At 39.4% G+C, this 22,500-nt stretch overlaps 1 protein-coding gene across 1 annotated transcript in view; it reads left to right on the top strand.

Moving 5' to 3' along the window:
- dcc (DCC netrin 1 receptor) overlaps nt 1–8,344 on the top strand; it is a 134,980-nt gene extending 126,636 nt beyond the window's left edge. Inside the window, exon 30 of the mRNA XM_047344530.1 lies at nt 4,677–8,344. Within this exon, the coding sequence (XP_047200486.1) occupies nt 4,677–4,766 (90 nt within the window). The 3' untranslated portion in view covers nt 4,767–8,344. The remainder of the gene's footprint in view (nt 1–4,676) is intronic.
- Nucleotides 8,345–22,500: the final 14,156 nt, after the last annotated feature.

Below are 22,500 nucleotides of genomic sequence, written 5' to 3'. Positions count from 1 at the left end.
AAGACAAATAAAAACTGTGAGGGGAGAGGAATGGAAAAGGGAGGGAAGAAGAGAGAGGATGCGAGGATGGGTGTAGAAAAAAATGGTGGAGGGGAAGTGGGTGCGGGAAATTAGCTGTGGAGGCTGAAAATGGGAAAGAGAAAAGGTGGAGAAGAGGATGAGATGAGACTGGAGAACTGATGAATGAAAGCAAACAGGGAGAGAGGAGGAGGGAGAGAAATGGATGAAGGGAGGAGGAGGGAAGGCAGAAGAGGACAAGGAATGAGATAAATGACAGAAGATGATGTGGAGGGATGCTGGACGTCAGGAGTTGTTAAATATTCATGTGTGACTCAATGACAATGGGACAAGAGGAGGCGTCACCACGGCAACGGGAAGAGAGGAATTCTTCAGGAGGGTCAGACCAGGAAAAGAGAGGAAGAAAGGAAATAAAACGACGAGAGGAGAGATGTAAGGGAGAAAAGAAAGGTGGAACAAAAAGGTAGACAAGCAGGGGGAGTCGCCCTAGCAACAGGAAGAGAGAGGGATGCTCCAGGGGGAAGAAGGATGAGGAAAGGTGAGATATAACAGAAAAGAAGAGGAGAGGAGATGAAGAGGGGAGAGGAAAGGAGGAGTGAAGGAGACAGAAGATGAGAGGAGAGACAAAAAAGAGGGCAGGGTGATCTGATAAGGAAGAGTGGAGAAAATGAGATGGAAAGATGGTTCAGAGGAGAGAGAGTGATAAAGGTCAGCAGGTCTTTCTCTTCATCTGCTCCTCTATCTCTGTAATTGATCTGGTCTTTTCCCATCAGCCCCCTGGCCTATCCATCTCATCCTCGCCCCACACACACACACACACACACACACACACACACACACACACACACACACACACACACACACACACACAGTTAATAGACTGTGACACACACACTGTGAGTAAAGTCACTGCAGTGCTTTTATTATGTTGTTAGAGCGGTGACATATTTGAAAGTAGCACAGCAGGATGGTGCAATATGGAAAATGTTCCCTCTCAGCACAGAGCTGCTCGGTTCCTACTTAAGATATGAATCTTCAAAACCGACTTACAGATGGATAGTTTAATTTCCTTTAAAGACTCAATAATTTCATAAAACAGCTTGAGGGTTTTTAATATCAAATATGAACTCGAACAGGAGGAAATGCAATTTTCGGGGACTAAGTTAAGCTGTGTATTAATTACAGCCTGACTAATCGCGATGATTGGGGGCAGACATTAGGAAGTAAACATTTAAGTACCAACATTGGCTCTGAGATATATTTTTAAAAATGGTCACTTATTCCTAGGATATCATCAAACAATTCAGACTAATAAATATTACTGAAGTCTGATATTTTACATTTTAACCATAGATTGTGTTGTAAATAACTACAAATAAAAATAAAACACAAACACAACCAAATATATGGATATTTTATTTAGAACATAAATATAATTTTAACGTGAAATGTAAACATCTTTTCTGCATAATAAACATTGTATTATTAATTGTAATCATGGAAAAATAAATAATAATAATCATAACTAGAAAGGCTAATGTCCAAAATGGCAGTTTTTCCCATTAATTCTCTAAACATGATCATATTCCAATTTGTGCAGTTTTATAATGTATCAACACAATTGTCGGAATAACGTCAGTGATGTTTGTATTGTATATTTGTGTGCAGCTTTTTGTTCCGTGCTCACAATCATCCATAAAGTTATTAACGACTGCACAGACGATGAGACCTTATAGTCAAGTGAATTTCCACGACGTGTGGATAAATAAAGTTCTATCTAATCTATCTATAATTTAAGCTGGAGTTTTGCACTTACCCATAAGAGGCATCAATCCAGTTCTTTCTTTCATGTGAAAACTTGTCTTTACCTCTTGAGTTTGTTTATTACTCAGACTCTGTTATACGTGGTAGTGACCTTCACATGCACCGTACTACCACCACAGGCTTCGGGTTAGTTCTGTGGGAAACACTACAAAGAAAGTGAAACTAAAGACCTGGATCCGCCCATTTATTCAGGTCTGCAACAACATTAAATGGATTATGTTTCTGGTCGTCCTCCACCCCTCCACAGAATGTTGTGGAAATGAGTTTTTTTGAGTAATTGTGCGAACTAACAAACAAACACAGATGAAAACATTGAGTAGGGTCGTGGTTTCCAACAACTTAAATATTTTTTTTCGTAGTCTTTTGTATAGAAAGTTTTCATATCATTAGCCATGAATGCAGATAATAATTTGTGTGTGAAAGACTGGTATCTTTACCGTCCAACAAGTTTAAATCTTCATGTTTTGCTCTATGTATTTCAGGCAAGTGTGTGTGTGTGTGTGTAAAGTACAAAATCACAATGGTATTGAAAGTGATAAGAAATCCTAAATCTGCCCCTTTGTCCTTATCCACAACATAATTTTCTGTTTAGACTCGTGTCCCAACTTTCCACTAAATTCTGTGGGAATCTGATCAATAGTTTTTGCGTCATCCTGCTGAGAAACAAGGTGAAACGGGTGAAAACTTAAAGTTCTCGGCCGAGGTAATACAACCATGACATTTAACAGTTTAACACTGTTGCTGTTCAACGGTGACATTTTTGAGAATGTTGCGACATGGAAACAGATTTTTTTTAATGAATATGCATCGGTGTGAAACCTGTGCTGTGTTGTGTTGAATCACTGTCTGATTACAGTGGCGTGTGAATCAGGTCAGCAGGACGACAGGTACCTGAGCACAAACATCAACAGGCGTTTTATCCCATCGATGAAGCTTTTACAGGCTCAGTGAAACTCTCCTGTCACAGGTCAACAAATGAGATGAGGTCAGACGTTGTGTGAGGTTACACTTTTACACTTTTATGATTTTTACAGAAGCCTTTTTGTCCATGGAAAGTGGAAAATACCAGGTAGTGTGTGACTCCTGGAGTTTTTATGGTCTCATTCAGAGTGAAAGTAAAAGGTCAAGAGATCACTGTGTGTGTGACAGACAGATAAAGCACAAGCTAACCGCTGCTGTTTGTCCAGAATCATTGATTTGTCATCGGTTAAAGAACCACATGGGTTTAAAACTATGCAGAGTCAAAGTCTTTGGACTTTATGTTGTCCCAGTTAAGGACCTTATAATTTAATGTTTGAGTCTGTTAATCAACTCATATATATATATTTTATCACCTGTACTCGTATGAAATGTGCACGCCAGCATGTTGGCTTGTACTCACAGTTTATAGCACTGATACTGTGCAGCATCTTCAACATCACTAAATTATTCCTGATTACATGACCCAATTACCTTATGTTTTACACATTTAGGACTAGAAAAAGCAGTCGGTGTGTGTTGGCTTTTTGCTGGTGAACTGGCTGCTGCTGGTTGATCACGAATGTTTAACTGTCTGAGTCCCGTTGTTATCGAGCCTCACTGATGAGTTAAATGAAGGCGATATACAAATCTATATATGACTGGAGGGAGAGTGACGTTGTCCTAAGGCAGAAACCAGTCGAACACTGACCCAACATGACTGTGTGGTCAGGTTAAAAGCTTCAACTGGACCAGACAGATTTATCAGCTCAACTCTATCAGGGTTGAAACGGAGGTTGTTGGGTTGAAACACAGTCTATAAACAAGTCCTGTAAATACAAATGTCCCTAAATACAAGACAAACAGTAGACCATATAGTTTTAACATTAATTTCCAAGAACTTAATTTTAGGAACACTTTTACAGTAGCTGCACTTCATGGCAGTGACTCTTCTCCGTAGAGCTCATATTTATGCAGGATCAATGTATTATAATGGAAGGTTTGTGCATTAATACAGACCTTTGGTGTGTGAGAAATATGTTTGCCGTTATCGGTTTTCCACAGCCCTGAGCAGAATATTGAATTTTTTTTTACTGCAAGGACAAAATCTGCACGAAAGCCACGCTCAATATAACACACAGCGTGTATATGGAAGAGATGGGCACTTGACTGTTGGACTGTCTGACGCGCACACACACACACACACACACACACACACACACACACACACACACACACACACACACACACACACACACACACACACACACACACACACACACACACACACACACACACACACACACCACAGATGGAGGCACTTTAGCCGGTCCACTCAGAGGTGACAGTTTGTATAGCTGAACCAAACACACCATTACACAGTGATCACAGAGTATCTGCAGGATTAAAGTGCAGCCGTTCACATTGCGACTGTGTCCTGTCCTTTGTAACTACAGCTCCAGCATTTTGTAAACATGCACAATATCACTGTGTCTCACTCTTCCACCTCTTCCACCTGTAAGACCTAAAGACGCTTTAGGGGAACAGCATCTTCCCTGATGCTTCCTCGTTGAATGGTTTGAATTATTAAAGGAGACATTCTGTTCATATTCAGGTTGACAATGTTAATTAGGGTTATTATTGTAAAATGTTTACATGCTCTAATGTTCAGAAAACACATCACTGTACTCAGACTGTCCATTGCTGCAGCTCCTCTTTTCAGCCTCTGTCTCAAAACTTGGTTTTAGCTCCTGTCTCAACTCCCTCCTGTTAAAGCCCAGTCGGCTAACCCTGAATCTCTAAATCTCTAATACCACACAGGCATTCAGGACGGAATTTCTAACACTTACATGTAACCTCTACTTGTTGTCTTTCAGGTTTACGAGCAGGACGATCTGTCTGAGCAGATGGCCAGTCTAGAGGGACTGATGAAGCAGCTCAATGCTATTACTGGTTCAGCCTTCTAACCTTTGACCCCCGCCAGGCCCAGCCCTATGTCACAGTCCAGTCTGGAACCCTTCTTCAAGCCTTGATGTCACCTGCTGTCTTTTTGCTAGCAGCAATGGGCCAATCTAGGTTTGAAAAGATCTCTGTGGAACCTGCCTCTCTGCTTGGTTGAGTTTGTTTGGTTTCTACTGGTCTGGGCTTGTGTCTGCTGTTTGGGACCGAGATTGGACAAAAGGTAACACAGAATAAACTCTACAGCAGCACAACATGAACTGACCGAACAGGAGAAGGATTGAAGGGCTTCTTTAGGAGTTCAAACTGAAACCCCTTGAAAGACCCTTCGACCTTAATCACAAAACTAGAAAACCCAATGCCTAGCGTCTTGACATAAAAAAACAGGAGGAAAGAATTTTCACAAAAAAAGAAGATACATTTATACGAGCCCTCCTGTTCGTCTTCTTTGTGGTATTTATTAGCGTCCTCCTCAGCTGAGTTCTGCACAACTCAGTTACTGTGACTATACTTAACTTATTTTTCGTTACTGTTGGAAGTACTCGTATTTTCAACACTTTTCTTTTGGGTACTTCCTCTTTGTGCAGTTACAGGATGTGTATATATATTTTTTAAAAGTACCAGGACCTACATTATGAAAGAACGAACACATCCTCAGCCACCAAAGTTTCAACAAACTTAAAATGTTTCTTACCTGGATCCAAGGATGTCTGTTGCGGTCATGTGTGAGGATCCTTACTGGCATTTCTTGGCCATACGTTGTTGTTGTTCCACTCTTGAAGTGGACAGTGTGATTTCATTGAACCATCCATCATTCATCCCTCATGCAGCCCTTCCACATCTGGATCCTGAGGTTAAAAGAGTATTTGAACCTTCTGTACTTGTCTGAATCATCTGGCTCAGGATCTACCTGAATCTACTCTATAAGGACTTTATCAAAACCTCTATAGACTCCCACGATCTTGCTGTTCTTGATGAAGTATTTTCTCTCCTTACCCCGGATACAAACACCATGTTCCTACAAGGACTTGTGTTGTCAAATTCCCATAATGGAAAACTTCTTGTGACTTTCTTTGTTTTTGCTCCTTGTTTAACTCTGTCTCACCCCCAAACATCAAATTTTGAAAGATATCTGGATTTTGATTGGTTGAAACCATCCCTTTGTGGACAAATGAAGGTTCGGCTTGGGATGGTACTAAGAAACCTTGTTCCGCCAAGTTGAACTATGTGTATGTCACATTAAGCCCATGGTCACCCCCTGCTGGCTGGAGTGTGGAAGTGCATGCTGCTTTGACTATGAAGGAGCATTTTATGAGGCAAGGTTGTTCATAGAAATAGATTTTGAGTGCCATCAAAATACATCATGTAGAGAAAGAGATAGAAAATGAAACCTCACAAGTGAGTGTTTGGTCTTAATTGATAATTAAAAACAAAGATTACTTTGATTTTAGTTTAAAATCAATCAGGATCTTGGAAGAAATGGGACTAACGACTCTCCACACCTGCGTCATTCCCTGTCCAAGTAAGATTGAATGGGAATCTGGCATCACTCTAATGAAATAGTCAATTGTCAAGGTGTTATAGCAACAGGAATATAATAGGTTATTATAATTATAATGATTGTTATTGTTTAGGTTAGCTGTGGTGGTAGGGCTAATACAACACTTAATATTTCAGTGCAGTTTCAGTTTTTGTTTGACTGGAAGTGAGTGTGTTGTATTTGGGCCTTTGTTTGATGAATCCAAATTAATTTTACATTAGATGAATCACACATGTACCTCTGTCGACACAGATTGACCACAGGGGGAAATTGCAAAACTGCCAACTTCGCTTTGAGTTAACTTCAGGTGGTTCCATTTTTATATGAAAATAAGAAAATAGAAAACAATAAACAATAACAAATGACAAATATTCCACAAAGTATATTTTTACATTCGTTGTCAAGTCAGAGCTGTTAATTTTGTTCAAATCAGGATTTTTTTAACATTTCTGCACAGTACTATTTTAAAATGTTGTGAGCTTGAACAACGATGAAAACACAGCCCACAGTTGCACACAGTCATTTTTAATTTAGAATTCAACCATAACCAAGAGTTATGTAATATTTGTTTCCATCTTCTTAAACATTAGTCATTAAAATTGTGGAATGAGGGAATCAAACGTGCAGAGTTTTGACCTCTGTGACACGAGGTCAGACAGGAGATGGATGTAGAAAACAGCCACCTTCTTAAATAACTAGAATTTTATCAGCAGGAAACAAATCAGTCTGAGATTAGATTGGTTGGCAAGAGACGTCTTTTTTTGTACAGCTCCTCAACAGAAGATTAATTTGTTAAATACTGCAATACCCTGTAAAAATATCTTGTTCAGCCAGAGAATTGTTGTCAGATGATTCAAGTGATCTTCCAAATGGGTGAACATCTTTTTTTATACTACTGCAACTATCAGTTTTTCAAAATACAAAACCTTGTGTTTAAAAATGTTCTGAATAAGTAGAAATAAGAAGAACTCCCCCCCCTAATTTTTAAGCATGTGACCAAACAATTTATAAAGATGGATATTTTTGGAGTGTGCAAGAAAGAAGGAAGTAAAAATGACAAATGATTAGTCAGCTGGGGGTAAAAACAGGCCAGTAGTTGGCTCTAAATTGAACTGTCTCTCCAGCCATTGTAATGTAATTTACAGATATTTATCTTTCTGTGATGAAAAGAATAAGCCTGAGGGAGAAGAAGAGGGTGGTTGTGAATCTGCAGAGGTGCTTTTGATGTGTGAGTGAGGGCACGGAGAAACGAGGCCTGGAATTCATTATATCACTGTTTCAAATATTATGATTCAAGCTCACACTCTCGGCGGTTACAGCAGCAGGGAAAAGTGCCATGGACAGAGTGGATGGAAAGGTAACATCTCTGCAGAACGAGCGCAGGGTTGAAAGGTGAACCAATGCAGGCAGGCGGACGGCACGGGGATCAAACTCATCAGCGTGTTCTGAGAGACATTCTGAGCCCAACACTTTAATTCTGCTCAGGGTTGCTCCTGTTCTCCTCCTGAATGCAGAGCGTAGGGAATGGTTGCAGTTAAATGATCATGAATGACATTAGATATTAGTGTTGCTAAATATTTTCCAAATGATCCATCACTGCTTATATTGATTTCCTTCCTTCCAGGCAGCTATTAATTTGCGTGGTTGTTATTAAAATTAAAGTGCAGGGGCTTCCGAACTGCAGATCCAGATAAACTCAATCAAGTGTGTAAGACATCGACACAAAATCAACTCCTAGAAAAACATTACTATGCAACTTTTGTACTTTCAAAATATGTTTTCTTCTTGACAGACCAGCAGATTGAGACTCCACTGATTGCAAATAGAAAGCAGTCACCGGGTTTCACTTCCTGATTGATTTTATCCGTCACAACTACATTGTGAAAAATATCGTAGACTCCAGGTCCCGAGAGGGAAGCTTATGCGGAAGCACTCAAAACCTGTTTTCTGTGTAGTGACCAGCAGGGGGCGACTCCACTGGTAGTTTCTATAGAAGTCTATAGAAAGTGACTTCTCACTTTATAACGTCAGGAAACATTCAGGAGTTTCTGTCTCAGTCTCTAGTTTCAAGTCTTCTTCAAACAGCTGATGTTCATTTAGTGAATTATGATCATTTAGAGTCAAACAGACCATAAAGCACCGGATGTATGGGGGGGGGGGGGATACCACAGTGTGATTGACAGATAGTACCTAACTTGCCATCAAGTCAGGCTCCACCCCGCTCCTCTTAATATGATTATTTCTGGTTTCAAAAAACCAAGATGAGCTGGATAGAATGTTAATCTAGAGGCAGCTGTGTCAGTCTGGAACTAGCAAAACACTTGTATTGCAGTTGGAACACTGGGTGTGAGATCAGGCCCGGTCTTGTAAATGCAATGATAGGTAAAGCTCTCGGCTAACCCTCCATGCAAAAATACTAAGAGACAGAGAAGCTAACAATTAGCACTTTTGGCACAGACTGGAGCATAATCATTACCAATTAGTCCTGATTTCCTTAATGTTGACGCAATGGTACATGAATACCCAAGTGCTAAAAACAGGTGAACTGGACTTGGTTGAGTTTCTTGAAGACATTTCACTTCTCATCCAAGAGGCTTCTTCAGTTCTGGAGTCTCAGGTATTTAACTTGTACCGTCGTTAGGAATCCTTGAGTTTTACTGAGATGCTGGACCCACAATGCTGTTGGTTTCACTATATTGTACATGTTGACTGTGAAGGATATCAAATATGTATATGTATTCTTCACAATCCACTCAGGTTCTGTTTGATTGTTTGAGGGTCTCAGGTCTGTGTCAGCTGTTAAAACTCAAACATACTTTCTAACCACATTAGGGCTGTCTGTCCCTTTTTCCAAAAATCTAGTTCGAATAAATATTTCATGTCATGCAATTAGTTCAAATTTATACATCAGATGGCCATATGTGCTTTTAGACAGAATATTTTGAATTTGCAGAGATTATGCACTGTTTGAATATTAACTTTTCAGCCCATGCTCGAATGAATGTTCAAGTTTCCCATGAAAAGTGACTGCCCTAATCCACATTGAAATGAAAGTTATATGCGCACTGGCTTCAGTTGGGTCCTCTACTTCCAAGTCTCTGCAATAAAGAAATAACCTGAAACCACAGGCTGCCTGGAAGGAAAGGGAATCAATTCATAAAAGTGAAACAGGACCTTGAAAACAATCAGCAGGGCTGGAAAGTTTGATTCATATAATTGAGCTAAAAGAGGGGAAACCACTGGTATGATCCTATGGGTTTGGTGTTTACACGAGAGAGAACTGACCATGTCTTAAAGCCTTTAAGCAGTGTAGTCACATTTAAATGGCTGATTAAGTCTTGTAAGTTGACGGCATTTCCATACAGCTGCTAGAAAATCAGGTCATGTTAAGATCCTGATGATCTCAGTTTGCGATCCCAGTTTGCGGGCGTAGTTCCACATCATTCATCAAGACAGATGTTATTAAAATGTACACACATACGCATATATATATACTTTCAGTGCCAACATCCTGCGTGTCAGATGTGTCAATTATCATGACCTGTTTACCCTTTTGAGTTTTTGTTGCCAGCTAAATGAAAGTCCACGTGCCTTTACTTTTCACCACTGAATTATTTTTCTTCTGTTTTTAGTCAGTTTATAAGAAGTCTTTGTTAAATGTTAGAATGCTCTGTGTTATGTTAATTTGTTCTTCCTGCACGGCCATTACAAAGGGAACAGATGAGACGGTCGACGCAGCTGAGGGCTTTTCCCGAAAGCACCGTTTCCCTTTTGAACTGTGAGACTTTAAAGAAAAGCGGTTCTGTCACTTCAGCAGCGCAGATGCAACGTTTGAGTTGCTGCCTGGAAACAGAGACACATCAGATGCTTGATGACGGGGGTTCGTCCTGTTGCCAAAGTATCACAGAAAACAGCCTGCGTGTCTCTCAAAATATCTCAGCAGCGAAATCCCCCCACGACAAAAACATATCCGTCCTAACAAGTCTCCCAGTTAACGTAAAGGATGGCAAAAGGTTTCTGTTACTTGAGAGAATTCATCTCACTTCTCCTGATGTTGATGATTTAATAGAAATGTGTCAAAATAATATTAAAACAACACAATGCATCTTTTTTAACTTTAAACAGCTTCTAAATTACTTAGATCATCACATTAATTCCCACTCCTTACCCAAAACGTCTGTTCTTACTCAATGTAACTCTGGTGAGTGGGTTCGATCTCCTGTGAGAAGAAGAGAGTCACAGCTTCAACTGTCACCATCAGCTCCAGTTGAAGAGTGAAGCTGAACTGAGATCAGTTAAAAAGACTATTAAAAACCAGAGTTTATCTCCAATATTCAGCAGGAAACTTTGAAATATGAAGAATTCAGAGTTTGGTGGATTTGTTACAGCAGCAGCTCTTCTGGTTCAAGAAGCAGAGGATCATGGGTAATATCCAGTGGGACGACACAGTCAGAGTCAACACATTGATTCACTTTGTTTTTACATGAAAACACAGAGACCAACAGCGTTAATCCTGTGTGGCTGCAGGGGGCGCTGTTCATCAGTAACTGTTACAGTGTTGTTTTAAATAAGTCAGAAGGAGGCAGATCAGTGAGTTATTACTAGTGAAAGTTGGAAATTGTTTGTTTAGAAAAAAGAAGTATTCATTTTGACATCATTTCTTTTTTGAAATGGAAGGAAAAGTTCTCGGTTTCTAAACTAAATAAAACTTTCAGTTGATCCGAATACAAGTTATGTTATTTAAAAAAAGCATTGTTTTCTTCTTAATTTAAAACCAACACGAAGAGAACTTCAGACTTCTTTCTTCTTCTTTAGGCGGAGGTCTTATCTGTGTCACAGATAGTAATTGGTGGATGAGCTCTGTCATTTACAAGTTGATTTTCATAGAAAGAAATCAAGTTAAGGGAGTTAATGTAAAAACAAAAAAAATAGGTTTATTTGGAAAGGTCCAGTGAATCTTAATCATTCACTTCAAATTAAATCCAAATTATTCTGTGTCAATTCGTCAACCATGAACCCAAAATGTGAACATTTAGGAAAGCAGAATAAGGGGAACTTTAAGAAAGTTTTTCTTTTTTGACAGTTCAACCTTTCACACTGATTCAGAACCAAACGTCTCATATCTGTCTACATACAAAGTTTCTTTTCATCGCAGTCTCATGTTTTTGACCCTTCCACTGTCGGCTCTGCATTTTATTGTATGTATTTTACTGTGGAAAAAAGCATTGCTGCAGCAGAACTACATTACAGAGAACTGCTTTTTTACAATGTACAGTATGAATAGGGTAGTAGTAACTTTTTATAATCAAATTTAATATATTATTATCATTATTATTATTACTTAATTTGAGTGCTCTTTAAAACTTTTATTTATAACCATGCGATGATATTTCTGCAGATGTAAATTTAGTTTAGCGAAGAACAAAATTAAGACATTTCTTTTTCTTTCAGTTTATTGCCTTAAACGGTTTCAGTATTTTTTATAATGTTGTGGGAAAATTATTTATATTTCTTTATGAAAATGATAAATTCACATATAAATGGTTCGCCAGCATATTGGGTCTGTCTGAGGACACAGTCGCCACCACTTTCTGTTTGTTGTCTAAACTCTGTAGATTGACCTCACCTATGCAGCTTTTCTTTTATAGCGGTATCTGTATCAAAAGGGCGGAGCCTGATATCATTTGTCATATTTAAGGTGATTGAGAGAAGCAGCTTGTTTGCAAACTGTTGTGGTGCATTCAGGGGTTATCCGACATCGGAAAAAAGGTCTGCTGAAACTTGAACACACTTCATGTTGAGGATTCATAAGATCCAATTGATGATCACACCTTGTTGGGTTCAGACCTTCAGACTCTTCAGTTCAGTCTGTATATGTATTGATCAAACTTATTTATACTTATCTCTGGACCAGGGTTAGAGTTAAGACTTGGGGTTTTAATGTTTAGTGAGAGCTAAGCTATCAGAGCCTCCTTGAATGCACCACCATTAAGAGTTTGTTTTAATAACTGCTGCTCTCAGCTGCTTGCCACACGATGACAACAAACCTTTGGTCAAAAGGTTCAGTTAAATGACTTCCTTGAAGTTGGGATATCACTACACATTTTGTGAATTGCTCTACTGGACATTCAAGGAAATATGATTTTTAGTAAATGGACTTAAACCTGCAGAAATACCAGGATGGTCCTTAAAAAGGCTTGAACTTGCCGTGTGGCGACTGTGGGAAACTCAGAAACAGGAACCACACCTGATTAGGTGGAAACTGTGTAGACTCAGCTCCTGCAATTTAAAGGGAAACGCTACTTCATTCAGTTCCTTCTTTAGGCACTTCACCACTGTGTGGGAACCTCTGACGATCAAAAAAGGGACAAATTACACGGTCAAAAAGAGTAAGGGAATTGAAGTTGATCGGGGATGTGCTGAACGTGTCCTGTGAAATCGACTCTGTCGGCTCCAGAGCAGACAGTTCCAGGCTGACACAAAAAATTTAAAAAAGATTAGGACTTCATCTCATCGGGGTGAAAAGGGCCAAATTAAAATGGCTCTTATCTCATACAGACAATAACTTCACTTTCAGATTGCCATTGTTTGACTGAGGAGCCGACGGATGGACGGACAGCTCAGAATAAAAACACTTTGACCTTATTCTTTGAAGAAAAAGAAGTCCAAATTCGAGAGTGATTATAACCAAATTAGCTAAGTGACTGCAATATTTTAGAGTACATTTTGTTCGTGTGAGTGAAGGGGATAAAAAAGACGATGATGATGGTGGTGAGGAAGATGAGCACTGCAATGTATCTCAGATGAAGTCGAGCGAAGTTTCTATCCACACTGTTGTATACAATTGCTGGTTTTGTAATGCACTGTAGAACAGTCCCATGATCCTTTTTTATAGAAATGTTATTTCAACTGTTGATTCTTTTTTTGATAAATAAAGTTTTGATACAAAAGCAAACGTGCTGAGCGATTGGTTCATTTATGCATCTGAGTTTAACTGTGGTCTCCTGCCTCAGCTGCTCTTAAGTTCTTCAGTTCTCTGTTCTGTGTGGAGACTGATGAGCTGTGCTGTTTGTCTCTGGGCTGATGAGGCAGATGAATGAGGCCTGTGTGGAGCTGGTTGTTAGTCGAGGACAAAGCAGCAGAATAAACGAAGTGACAGCTCGTCTCCTTCCTCTGTGTTCACACGTCAGACTCCATCTGCTTCCTGGCAGCCTGACGGGCGCCACGGACCAGACACAGTTGTTAGATAAAACAAAAAGATGACGAGGAAGAAACTCATTTGCGAAGCTGGTTCAGGTCTGGAGGAAACGGATTATTAATTTTACATGAGATGAAACATTTAAAGACTCTGTTCTGTGAAAAGCAGCATAAAACAGTGCCAAGTGTCTTTGCTGGTTTCAGACCAAGGTAGTCATCGTTTTCCTGTTCAGTGACGACATTGGGTACATTTGTGTGTGTCTTTATTTTCAGCCCCAGTAGAGAGCACATTACTTCTAATCATAAATATTAAACCATGTGAACTTTCTGTAGCATTTACCTGAATAAATGTAGAGATATAATACTGCTGTTTTCCTGTGGGTGTTGCTGGGAGAAAGGTCATGAGGTCATTCAAATGTGAAGGTTTCATCTTAGAAGAAAAGCGTGATTACAGGACACTTTGGAGACACTATTGAATGATCATCAGGCCTCATGTTCAGTGAGGCTGTAGTAGATGTGCTCAGCAGGTTTGAAAACAGGTGCAGATGCTGCTGTCGGGGAAAACTGTGACAGCACAAGCTTAAACTCTGACAATGTGTCACTAAAGCAGCAGAAACTTTTCACTTAAAAGAAGGTTCCACTTTTCTCTGCTCCTTAAACCTATTTAATTAAGACTAAAGAAGAACCAAGAGAAGAAGCTTCTGTCATGGTTGATCCAAACCTACAATAATCACTACAAACAGATTCTTCTTGTGAATCTACAGATTCTGTAGGCGAGAGACCAGATTTTTGGACTTCTTCAACCCTAATGACGAGCAAAGCCCCTGTACCCAACTTCCACTACAATAAGTAGGGAACAATAAGTTCCAACAAGAATACTTCCTCGGTTGATTCTGATTATGGCACCGTACCTGGACAAAGGGAAGTGATCACCATGTTTTCATGGAATTTCCGCTGCCTTCTAAGCTCAACTTGGAGCTGTCAGTCCCAGGCGGTTTCAAGAAGCCCACCAAAGGAGCCTGGATGGTGCAGTTTCTTTTCCCCAACTCTGATGATGATTGCTGTGCGGTTTGAGTCAGCCAAAGACCCTAGGACCTGGTCATGGTGCGGTATCACCCGCAGAACCTGAGGATGTGCCCCAGGGTTTTCTTATTATCAAACAGTTGACACGAAGAAGAGGACCCAATCCCCCTGGTAGGTATGTGGTCTAAGCCTGGGATGACATCATAAACTGATTGGATGAGTAACTTTACCTTTACAAAGACTTCATGCACATATTATCGGTTGATTGTTTTGTTCCTGTTAAGCGATGGTTGTTGATTGTAGTTGACTGAACTTTAGTTGGTTGGTTGCTTAGTTACTGTTAATGTTGATTAGTTGTTGCTTCTGGCTGCTAAAACACAATAGAAAACCAAAAATAGCAAAATAGGAAAAATAATATTAGAAAAAATTATTAGGAACTTATTTCATTGTGTTAGTTATAATGTTTTTGTTTATAATTGTAAGCCCATAAAGTACATTTATATTTAAATGAGAGATGGAGAAATGGAAAATGAGACGTAGAAGAAGGCAAAGAAGCAGAGGAGAAGTAGAGATGAGATGGACTGATACCTGAGCTGGATTTAGCTTGTTTGTAATTGCATCATAAAGACAATAAAAGGTAGGTCACTGATTGAATCTTTAACTGATGCCAATGAAGATGAAAAGCCAGTTGAAAAATGTCAGATCTCAGATATGAACTCACACATGAACAGAGCCACTGTGTTTACAGGACTCAACATCTATTGGCAGCCAATGAGCTGCAGCACAGACGCTGCATGAAGCCAGGAGCCAATTCACAGCAACACTGTGTGTGTCTGTGGAGAGTGTGTGTGGGCGTTTGTTTTGGGAGCATGGAGGTGAAATTGAAAACATGTGTTTGTGTGATCTGGTATTTCTACCACTGTGAGGACTTTTTGAAAAGATTTTTAAAAACCATCTACTTATATTTGGGATTATAACTATATTCATCACAATGCAAAATTTCTAGAGGTTGTGTGGCAACATTGCTATAACGAGACACAGATTTAAAGCATGTGTGTTGGTGCATGTTGAAGTTCGTACTTATTGGACATCACACTCGCGCACGCGTGCACATACATACACCTCTTTCCCATGATGCATCCTGCCACCTCTGAACAGAAAATGAGCAAGTGCTTTGAGTTGAGTGGTTGAAGTCACTTCTCACCGTCAGATCTGAGTTTTAACGGGGAAGTGAAATATCGCGGTTTAACTCTTTAATTAAATTGACATATGAAAACTTCATTGTTTAAACTCAACATGAGAAGATGAACCTGTGGATTAACAAATATGTATTAATTACGACTTATTGCTTTTGTCAAATAACATTCTATAGTAATTGTGATCATATTCTGAATGTTTTATATATTTTATAAAACAGTTTTTCCATTTATAGTAAAAATTGTGCTATTGCTATACAGTACAGTGGAACAGTTGTATGTACAGATGTATGACACGACAGCTCCCAAGAGGGAAGCAAAAATCATCTTAATCGCCCTCAACTAAAATATAGCTCATAAACCTCTCCTCCATGTTAGCAGATGGGACATGGACCAAACTAAAAATCTAATTATATGTTAAATAAATGTTTGTCAACGATAGTTTCTGTTATTTCAGGTAGTTCTTATCACACTGATGTTTGTTCAACTGTTCAAGTGTTTCTGATCAGTTTAGATTTGATTAATTATTTGATGATATATAAACAGACGACATGACTGACAGCTGAGACTGACTCAGGATTGGTCAAGAGTGCATGTTGGTGGGTTATGTGAAAGTAACTTTATTGTGTGGTCTCTAAACTGTCAAAAATGGTCAAAGACACATCTCCACTACCTTCCACTATCCAGATAGCAAGCCAAAATATCTTGGATCTCAGGATGTTGTGCTGAGTCAGTGTTTGTATCCAGAGTCTCATGGAGTCAAAGTTATCAAATTTTCTTAAAATCACAGTTATTGTGAAAAACAATTCTAGAGCGGAACAGAAAATAATTCTCTCAGATGGAAGTCGTTCGGTTTGAGGTCACAGGTTCACAGCGAAGCATGAAACCAGTCAGAATTAATTTTCGTGGAGCATTAGTGACTGTCACCGTGATAATTGATTGTGATTGGTTCTTCATATGTTCTCAGAATGACATGTGAGGACCGTAACTGAGTGTGAGAGAGACCGCCCACCACGGTGTCCATAGGCACCAGCAGTGAAGGTTAATACAGGAGACACGCTAGAGTCAAGAATCCAGTCGTATCCTCACAGGTTCATATTTTCCCTCTGTATTTAACAAACCTGTTAGAAGTTGAATTCTACTTTTTCCTGTGCTAAGACACATCTAGACTGACAACACCACTCTGGTGCCTTTGTGTGACTTTGAGTTTTCCAGGGTTTTGCTGAATTTTCCAACCAGATTGCAAATAGTTTGATTGTGAATATTTCCTGCCTACCTAGTTCGGTCCAGACTTTTTAAAGCTGCATCCACATTAATATGTTTTATCCTTTAAATGCATTGCAGTTGCACAGTTACACCTGTTTTCCATACTACTAACCCTAACCCCATTTTAGTTTGAAAACTCTGGAGCAGTGTTTTAATCTGGATGGAAAGAAAAGGATTTGTTTCAATTCTGGATTAAAATTAACCATGATTCGCTCGTGTGATCTGTGAAAACAACCAATGAGAGGAAAATTAGGCTCATCATTCATTCAACAGTTAAAGACGAACAACTGAAGAAGTGCGTTCAGGTTTGTTTAGTTTTTGCCGAGAACAACACATCATTGAGAGTTATTTTCATTGTCGTCAAGGTCTCTGAAACGTGATGCTTTTCGATCGATCTGCTCAACTGAGTGCAACACACACACAAACACACACACACACACACACACACACACACACACACACACACACACACACACACACACACACACACACACACACACACACACACACACACACACACACACACACAGACACACACACAGAGTTAGGGTGAGTTTATGTACCCAGTTAGCGAGTTTATGGATTGTTATTGTTTTGCCCATATAATTATGTTGCTGTTTTTTTTCCCAATTTAATACAAAAACAGGCGAGCTGGATGAATAATTAATTTACCATCTGCGTGTGTGCGTGTGTGCGTGTGCGTGTGTGTGTGTGTGTGTGTTAATCCCTTCAGTTTTGCTGCTGATTTCCTTCGTCAAGCGTGAGAGAGTAATTAATCAGATCTGAAATGAGATTCTGGAATTAAAACCATTGTGTGTGTGTGTGTGTGTGTGTGTGTCTGTCTCACACAACTTTAGCCCTAATGAATTCTGACAGGCAAATTAAACCTCATCATCATTTCTCTGCTGCTTCCCCCCTCTTTTCAGTTTTAGTCTTTATTTTCTTATGTATCTTTTCCTTCTCTTATCATTTTTATCATTTGACTAAAGTGAACAAGGTTTATGAGCCTGAAATGTTCAGATGATCCAGTAATATTTGTTGTTCATGTTCAGTTTAATTGTAACTTCGTCATGACTTGTTTTTCATTGAGACTGAACTGTTTGGGTGAAATATAATGAAACTATAATTAAATGTGTTATGACAAGAAGAGATTGGGTTCTATATACGACCTGATTACAGATTTAACATAACACATGTTAAACTCTTTGAGCTTCCTGTCTACAGTGTGAAGTATTTTCACCCACAAGGGGATGACACACACTGATGTATTGAGTAGTGACATGAATTCATTTGAGACAATGGTTTGTCGACCACGCTAACATGCAAATGAGAATGTATCGATTTATGTGACTGAAAATATAAGAAGGTGGCTGAGACGTCTCACACAAGTGCATTAAAGAAACTGCAAGAGCCACAACACAACTGCAAAAGTGACAACATAAGTACTGAAGCCACAAAACAGAAAGACGCTGCTTGTCTGTTTGAGGTGTTAAGGTACAGGTGTTCGGATCACACAAAAGAAGAACATACCTGTACCGTAACACCTCAAATCCACAAGCATCACATTGTAACAAGTCACCTTATTAAACAGCTCTAAGGGAAATGTAAATACCCTCAATTTAAAGGTGCGGGCGAATCTGACTCCAGTTGAGTCAATGTCTGATACCGGGCAACACAAAATGGTGAGAAAACATGTGGAGAAAACATCTGCGTTTGCCTCACAGTAACTAAGGTAAAATTATCGATTAACAAAAAAGCACAGTTTCATAGATAAACAAAGTATATTAAGGCCCAAACTAATTGAATCAGACCCGACCCAGTCGGCCCTTTAACAACAAGGCCAGCGGCGATATATATTTCATACAACACAAAACAGGTCACACAAAAGCACAATAGTTCCCCGGGTTAACAGAAAGTACACAAACAGCATTTATAAACTAAGTAGTCCGCTGAATGATTGTCCAAACTAAGGCGAAATAATATGAACAGGGGAAAAACATTGGCGAGATGCGGCGATACCCGCGCTATCGGCAACGCACAGTCTCACCACAGTCCGTTTGGCATTAGGGATCCACGATTCAGTAATCCTGTGGAAGTAATCCAATTTGGTGTAATCCGCAGACGATGGCAAGATTCCATGGCTGTAGTCCCACGTTCTGAAACCTGCGGTATCCCCCGAACAAAAGACCGACTTCTTCCCCGTCTCAGCGCTACAAGTTCCTCGAAAACCACTTCCTTTCTCACCCACTTATAAAAAAAATTGTGAGATGAAAAATACCAAATAGAAAACAATAGTCCATGTTACACATCTTTTCATATGGCATCAGTTCTCTGATAATTCGTTTCTGTACATTCTTCAAATGTAAAAAACAATAAAACAAACAATATGATTATTGTAACATTCGGTTTACATTAGGGAAAGCAAGTGATTATTACAACATTTGAAGCTGCAGCTGGCTTGAGCAGGTTTTCACAATTGACAGCTCACATGATCGCAGTAAGTAATGCGGCTTCAGTCAACATCCGTTGTTGCTCATTTCCATTGTGTTTGTGTTTCTGTAATGTGGCTTTTGCATTTCTGCTGTGGTATTTGTAATCCTGTCTCCCAATGATGTGCTTGTGTGAGACATCTCGACCACTGTCATAAACAATCTATAATGTCACTCAGCAGAGCTTATACCTCCACCAAAGCCCAACAAGTAAAATTAAATCAAGCTGCACTAAATCACAAACACTCATAAATATTAGTTCTCTAGACACGTCTGATTGTTTTCATCAAGATCCACGAGACATTCTCCAGGAATTCAATGAAAATATCTCATAATGTTAAAGGAAGTGATAAAAAATCCTGGAATCCACAACTTTGTTTGAATCCACATCAACATTTAATGAGTTATTTCCTGAACTATGTCCCATCTTTCCATGAAGTTTACTGGGAATCTGTTCAGCAGTTGTTTAAAGTAATAACAATGAAGATAGAAAAGTTCTTCCCCACATTTTTACCACCACATATTATTTTATTCAAGACTGAACTGTTGGAGCCAGTATACTGCAGCCAGCCAGCAGAGGCAATAGAGACACTTTGGCTTTGATTTTCAGAGCTGTCATGCCATCCATCTTTATTTACAGTCTATGTTTGTGACTTGTAGAGTGTCTAAAAAACTAGAGAATTACAAACAACCCCATTAAATCCTGATTTTCTTCATATTCAGAAACATCACGATAGAAACTCTGCTCGTCCCCACACACGCTCTAATTAGAAATCTTCTCCTCTGCAACCTAATAACAGTAAAAAAAAGAAGTTCTCTAAAATGTCACGTCCATTCACAATCCAAGAATGCCGTCTGTTTAATTGTCGTGTGGAAATTGGGCTAATTGTCTGTCAGTTACCGAACAGAGAGCTGTCAGATCCACTCCCAGCTCGTTTTAGAGAGATTAGCGAACAGCGGTCACGCGCTGCAGCGAGAGAGGAAGCAACACACGCAGCTGATGCTCTAATCCACGATGAGGAAAATGAGAATTTAAAATTGATGGAAAATAATTAAAACAGTTGGAGACATAAGTTCTTACCTGCCGGTTACAGGCCTTAGTGTGTTACTGCAAAATTGGAACCAGTTTTTGTATCAGAAGTAAAGAGGGAACAACAGAAATATATACATTTACTAAACATTAGTCAGATACCTTTGTTTCCATTAACAACCTAGTGCGAAAACTAAATTCTCAACTTCTTATATTTAGTTAAAAATTTAACAAAATTACACTTTTATTGAATTTTTTTAACCCTAACCCTATTAACAGTGGTACGTTGAACACTTTGATGTAGTGTTAGGGTTTGTGACAGAAACAATGTAACAACAGCAGCTGATAAGGTCATTATTGTCATTTGGAGGTAGACGATGACTTTATATACGTGTTTCATAAAATACACTTGATGTTTCAGTCTCTTTCTTTATAGCAACTTCTAACACCTTCACCGGATGTGAAACAGCAGCTGCTGCATCTGTAGAGAACTTTACAATCTATTGTATCACTGACTTATAATATGGTTTATATACACAACTGTGCGGATTGGACAACCCTTCTGACACACCCACCAAACCAGAGTAAATGAACCTCGAAGCTCGTTGACATTCCAAGAGAAAACGTTCCATTAACACATTTTGAGATTGAATGAGTTCCTGATAAAGTGAGAGTGGACACCGACATTTCCTACAACAGCTGGAAGCAGTTGACCTATCACAGCAGAGTGGGCTATATCAAGAGGGGGGTCTTAAAGAGACAGGAGCTGAGACTAAAACGAGAAGCTGCAGCAATGGACAGTCTGAAGAACGTTACCTGAACATTTGAGCATGTAAACACTAATAATAACTAACAGTTATAACAATAATAACAACAGTAATAAATGTAATTAAAACTATTAATCTGATCATTAGCACAATGTGTCCTGTTTCTTGTTGTGATTGAGTTTAATTACAAAAACATAATTATGTTTTTTATTCCTCTGTAAACATTGCAGAACCTTTCTGAAGACAGATTTATAAAAATCAGCATACGATAAACAACACTATACATAAACAACAGTATAGAGCAGGGGTCACTAACAGGCGGACCGCGGTCCGGGTCCGGACCCAGAAGCCGTCCCGTACGGACCCGGACCTACAGCCAAAACAGAAGGTTATGATTTAAAACCTGACGGGGCGCTTCTATTTGTAATCAGCACAGCTTTTGTAGTCTTTACGGTAGTGGTTTAGCGGCTGAGGAAACGCACAGACCAATTGCATGCGAGTTGTAATGGCAGATTTTGCATTTGTGTAATGTTTAATAGAAGAACAGATATGTATTTAGAAGAAGTAGATAACAAATGTGTTTCTGTGACTTACAAAAGTTGCAGAGGGGACTATAAGTGTTTATGGCCCCCACATGTGTGTCTTAGCAAATGCTTCACTGCAGGGGTTACTTAGTGTGTCTGATAGAGATGGGTGAGGGGAACTCTGCATTGTATACAGGACTGGAGTCTTTTGATGTTGTAAAGCTAGATAGGGGATCTCGGAGACAGATTGTCTCACACCAGAAGTCACACCAGGGGACTGGGACGGAGATCTGAGACAGGAACTCTGCCCAACCTGGTCAGACATCAAGAGGCTGAAGAATACCATTTGCTCCTCGCAGGGAGGAGCTTCTGATTGTATAAGTGAAGTGATTCTCCTGTGCTCTGTGCTCATTCTGTACATGTTACACTAGGTAGCTGTGTGGGGTGAGCCCACCTGCAGGTGTTTTAATTGAACTTTCCGAGAGACAATGTTATGTGTGTATTATTATACAATAGAGTATCATTATTAAACAGAAACTGCCACCACAGAGTTAAGCCATCCCACGTGATACCACTCAGCCAATCAAGTCTGTGCATTCCAGGAGGTAAACATTGCGACTCTACAGTGCAGACAGATGAGAGGTAGAGGCAAGTTACACATGAAAAGACGGTAGAAAGAAAAAGACAGATAGAGATACAGGTAGAGAAAA

This window comes from Hippoglossus stenolepis, chromosome 18 (genome assembly GCF_022539355.2).
Source record: "Hippoglossus stenolepis isolate QCI-W04-F060 chromosome 18, HSTE1.2, whole genome shotgun sequence".
NCBI classification, from domain to species: domain Eukaryota; kingdom Metazoa; phylum Chordata; class Actinopteri; order Pleuronectiformes; family Pleuronectidae; genus Hippoglossus; species Hippoglossus stenolepis.
The sequence above is the reverse complement of the archived record's forward strand: the minus strand, read 5'-3'. Positions and strand labels throughout refer to the sequence as shown.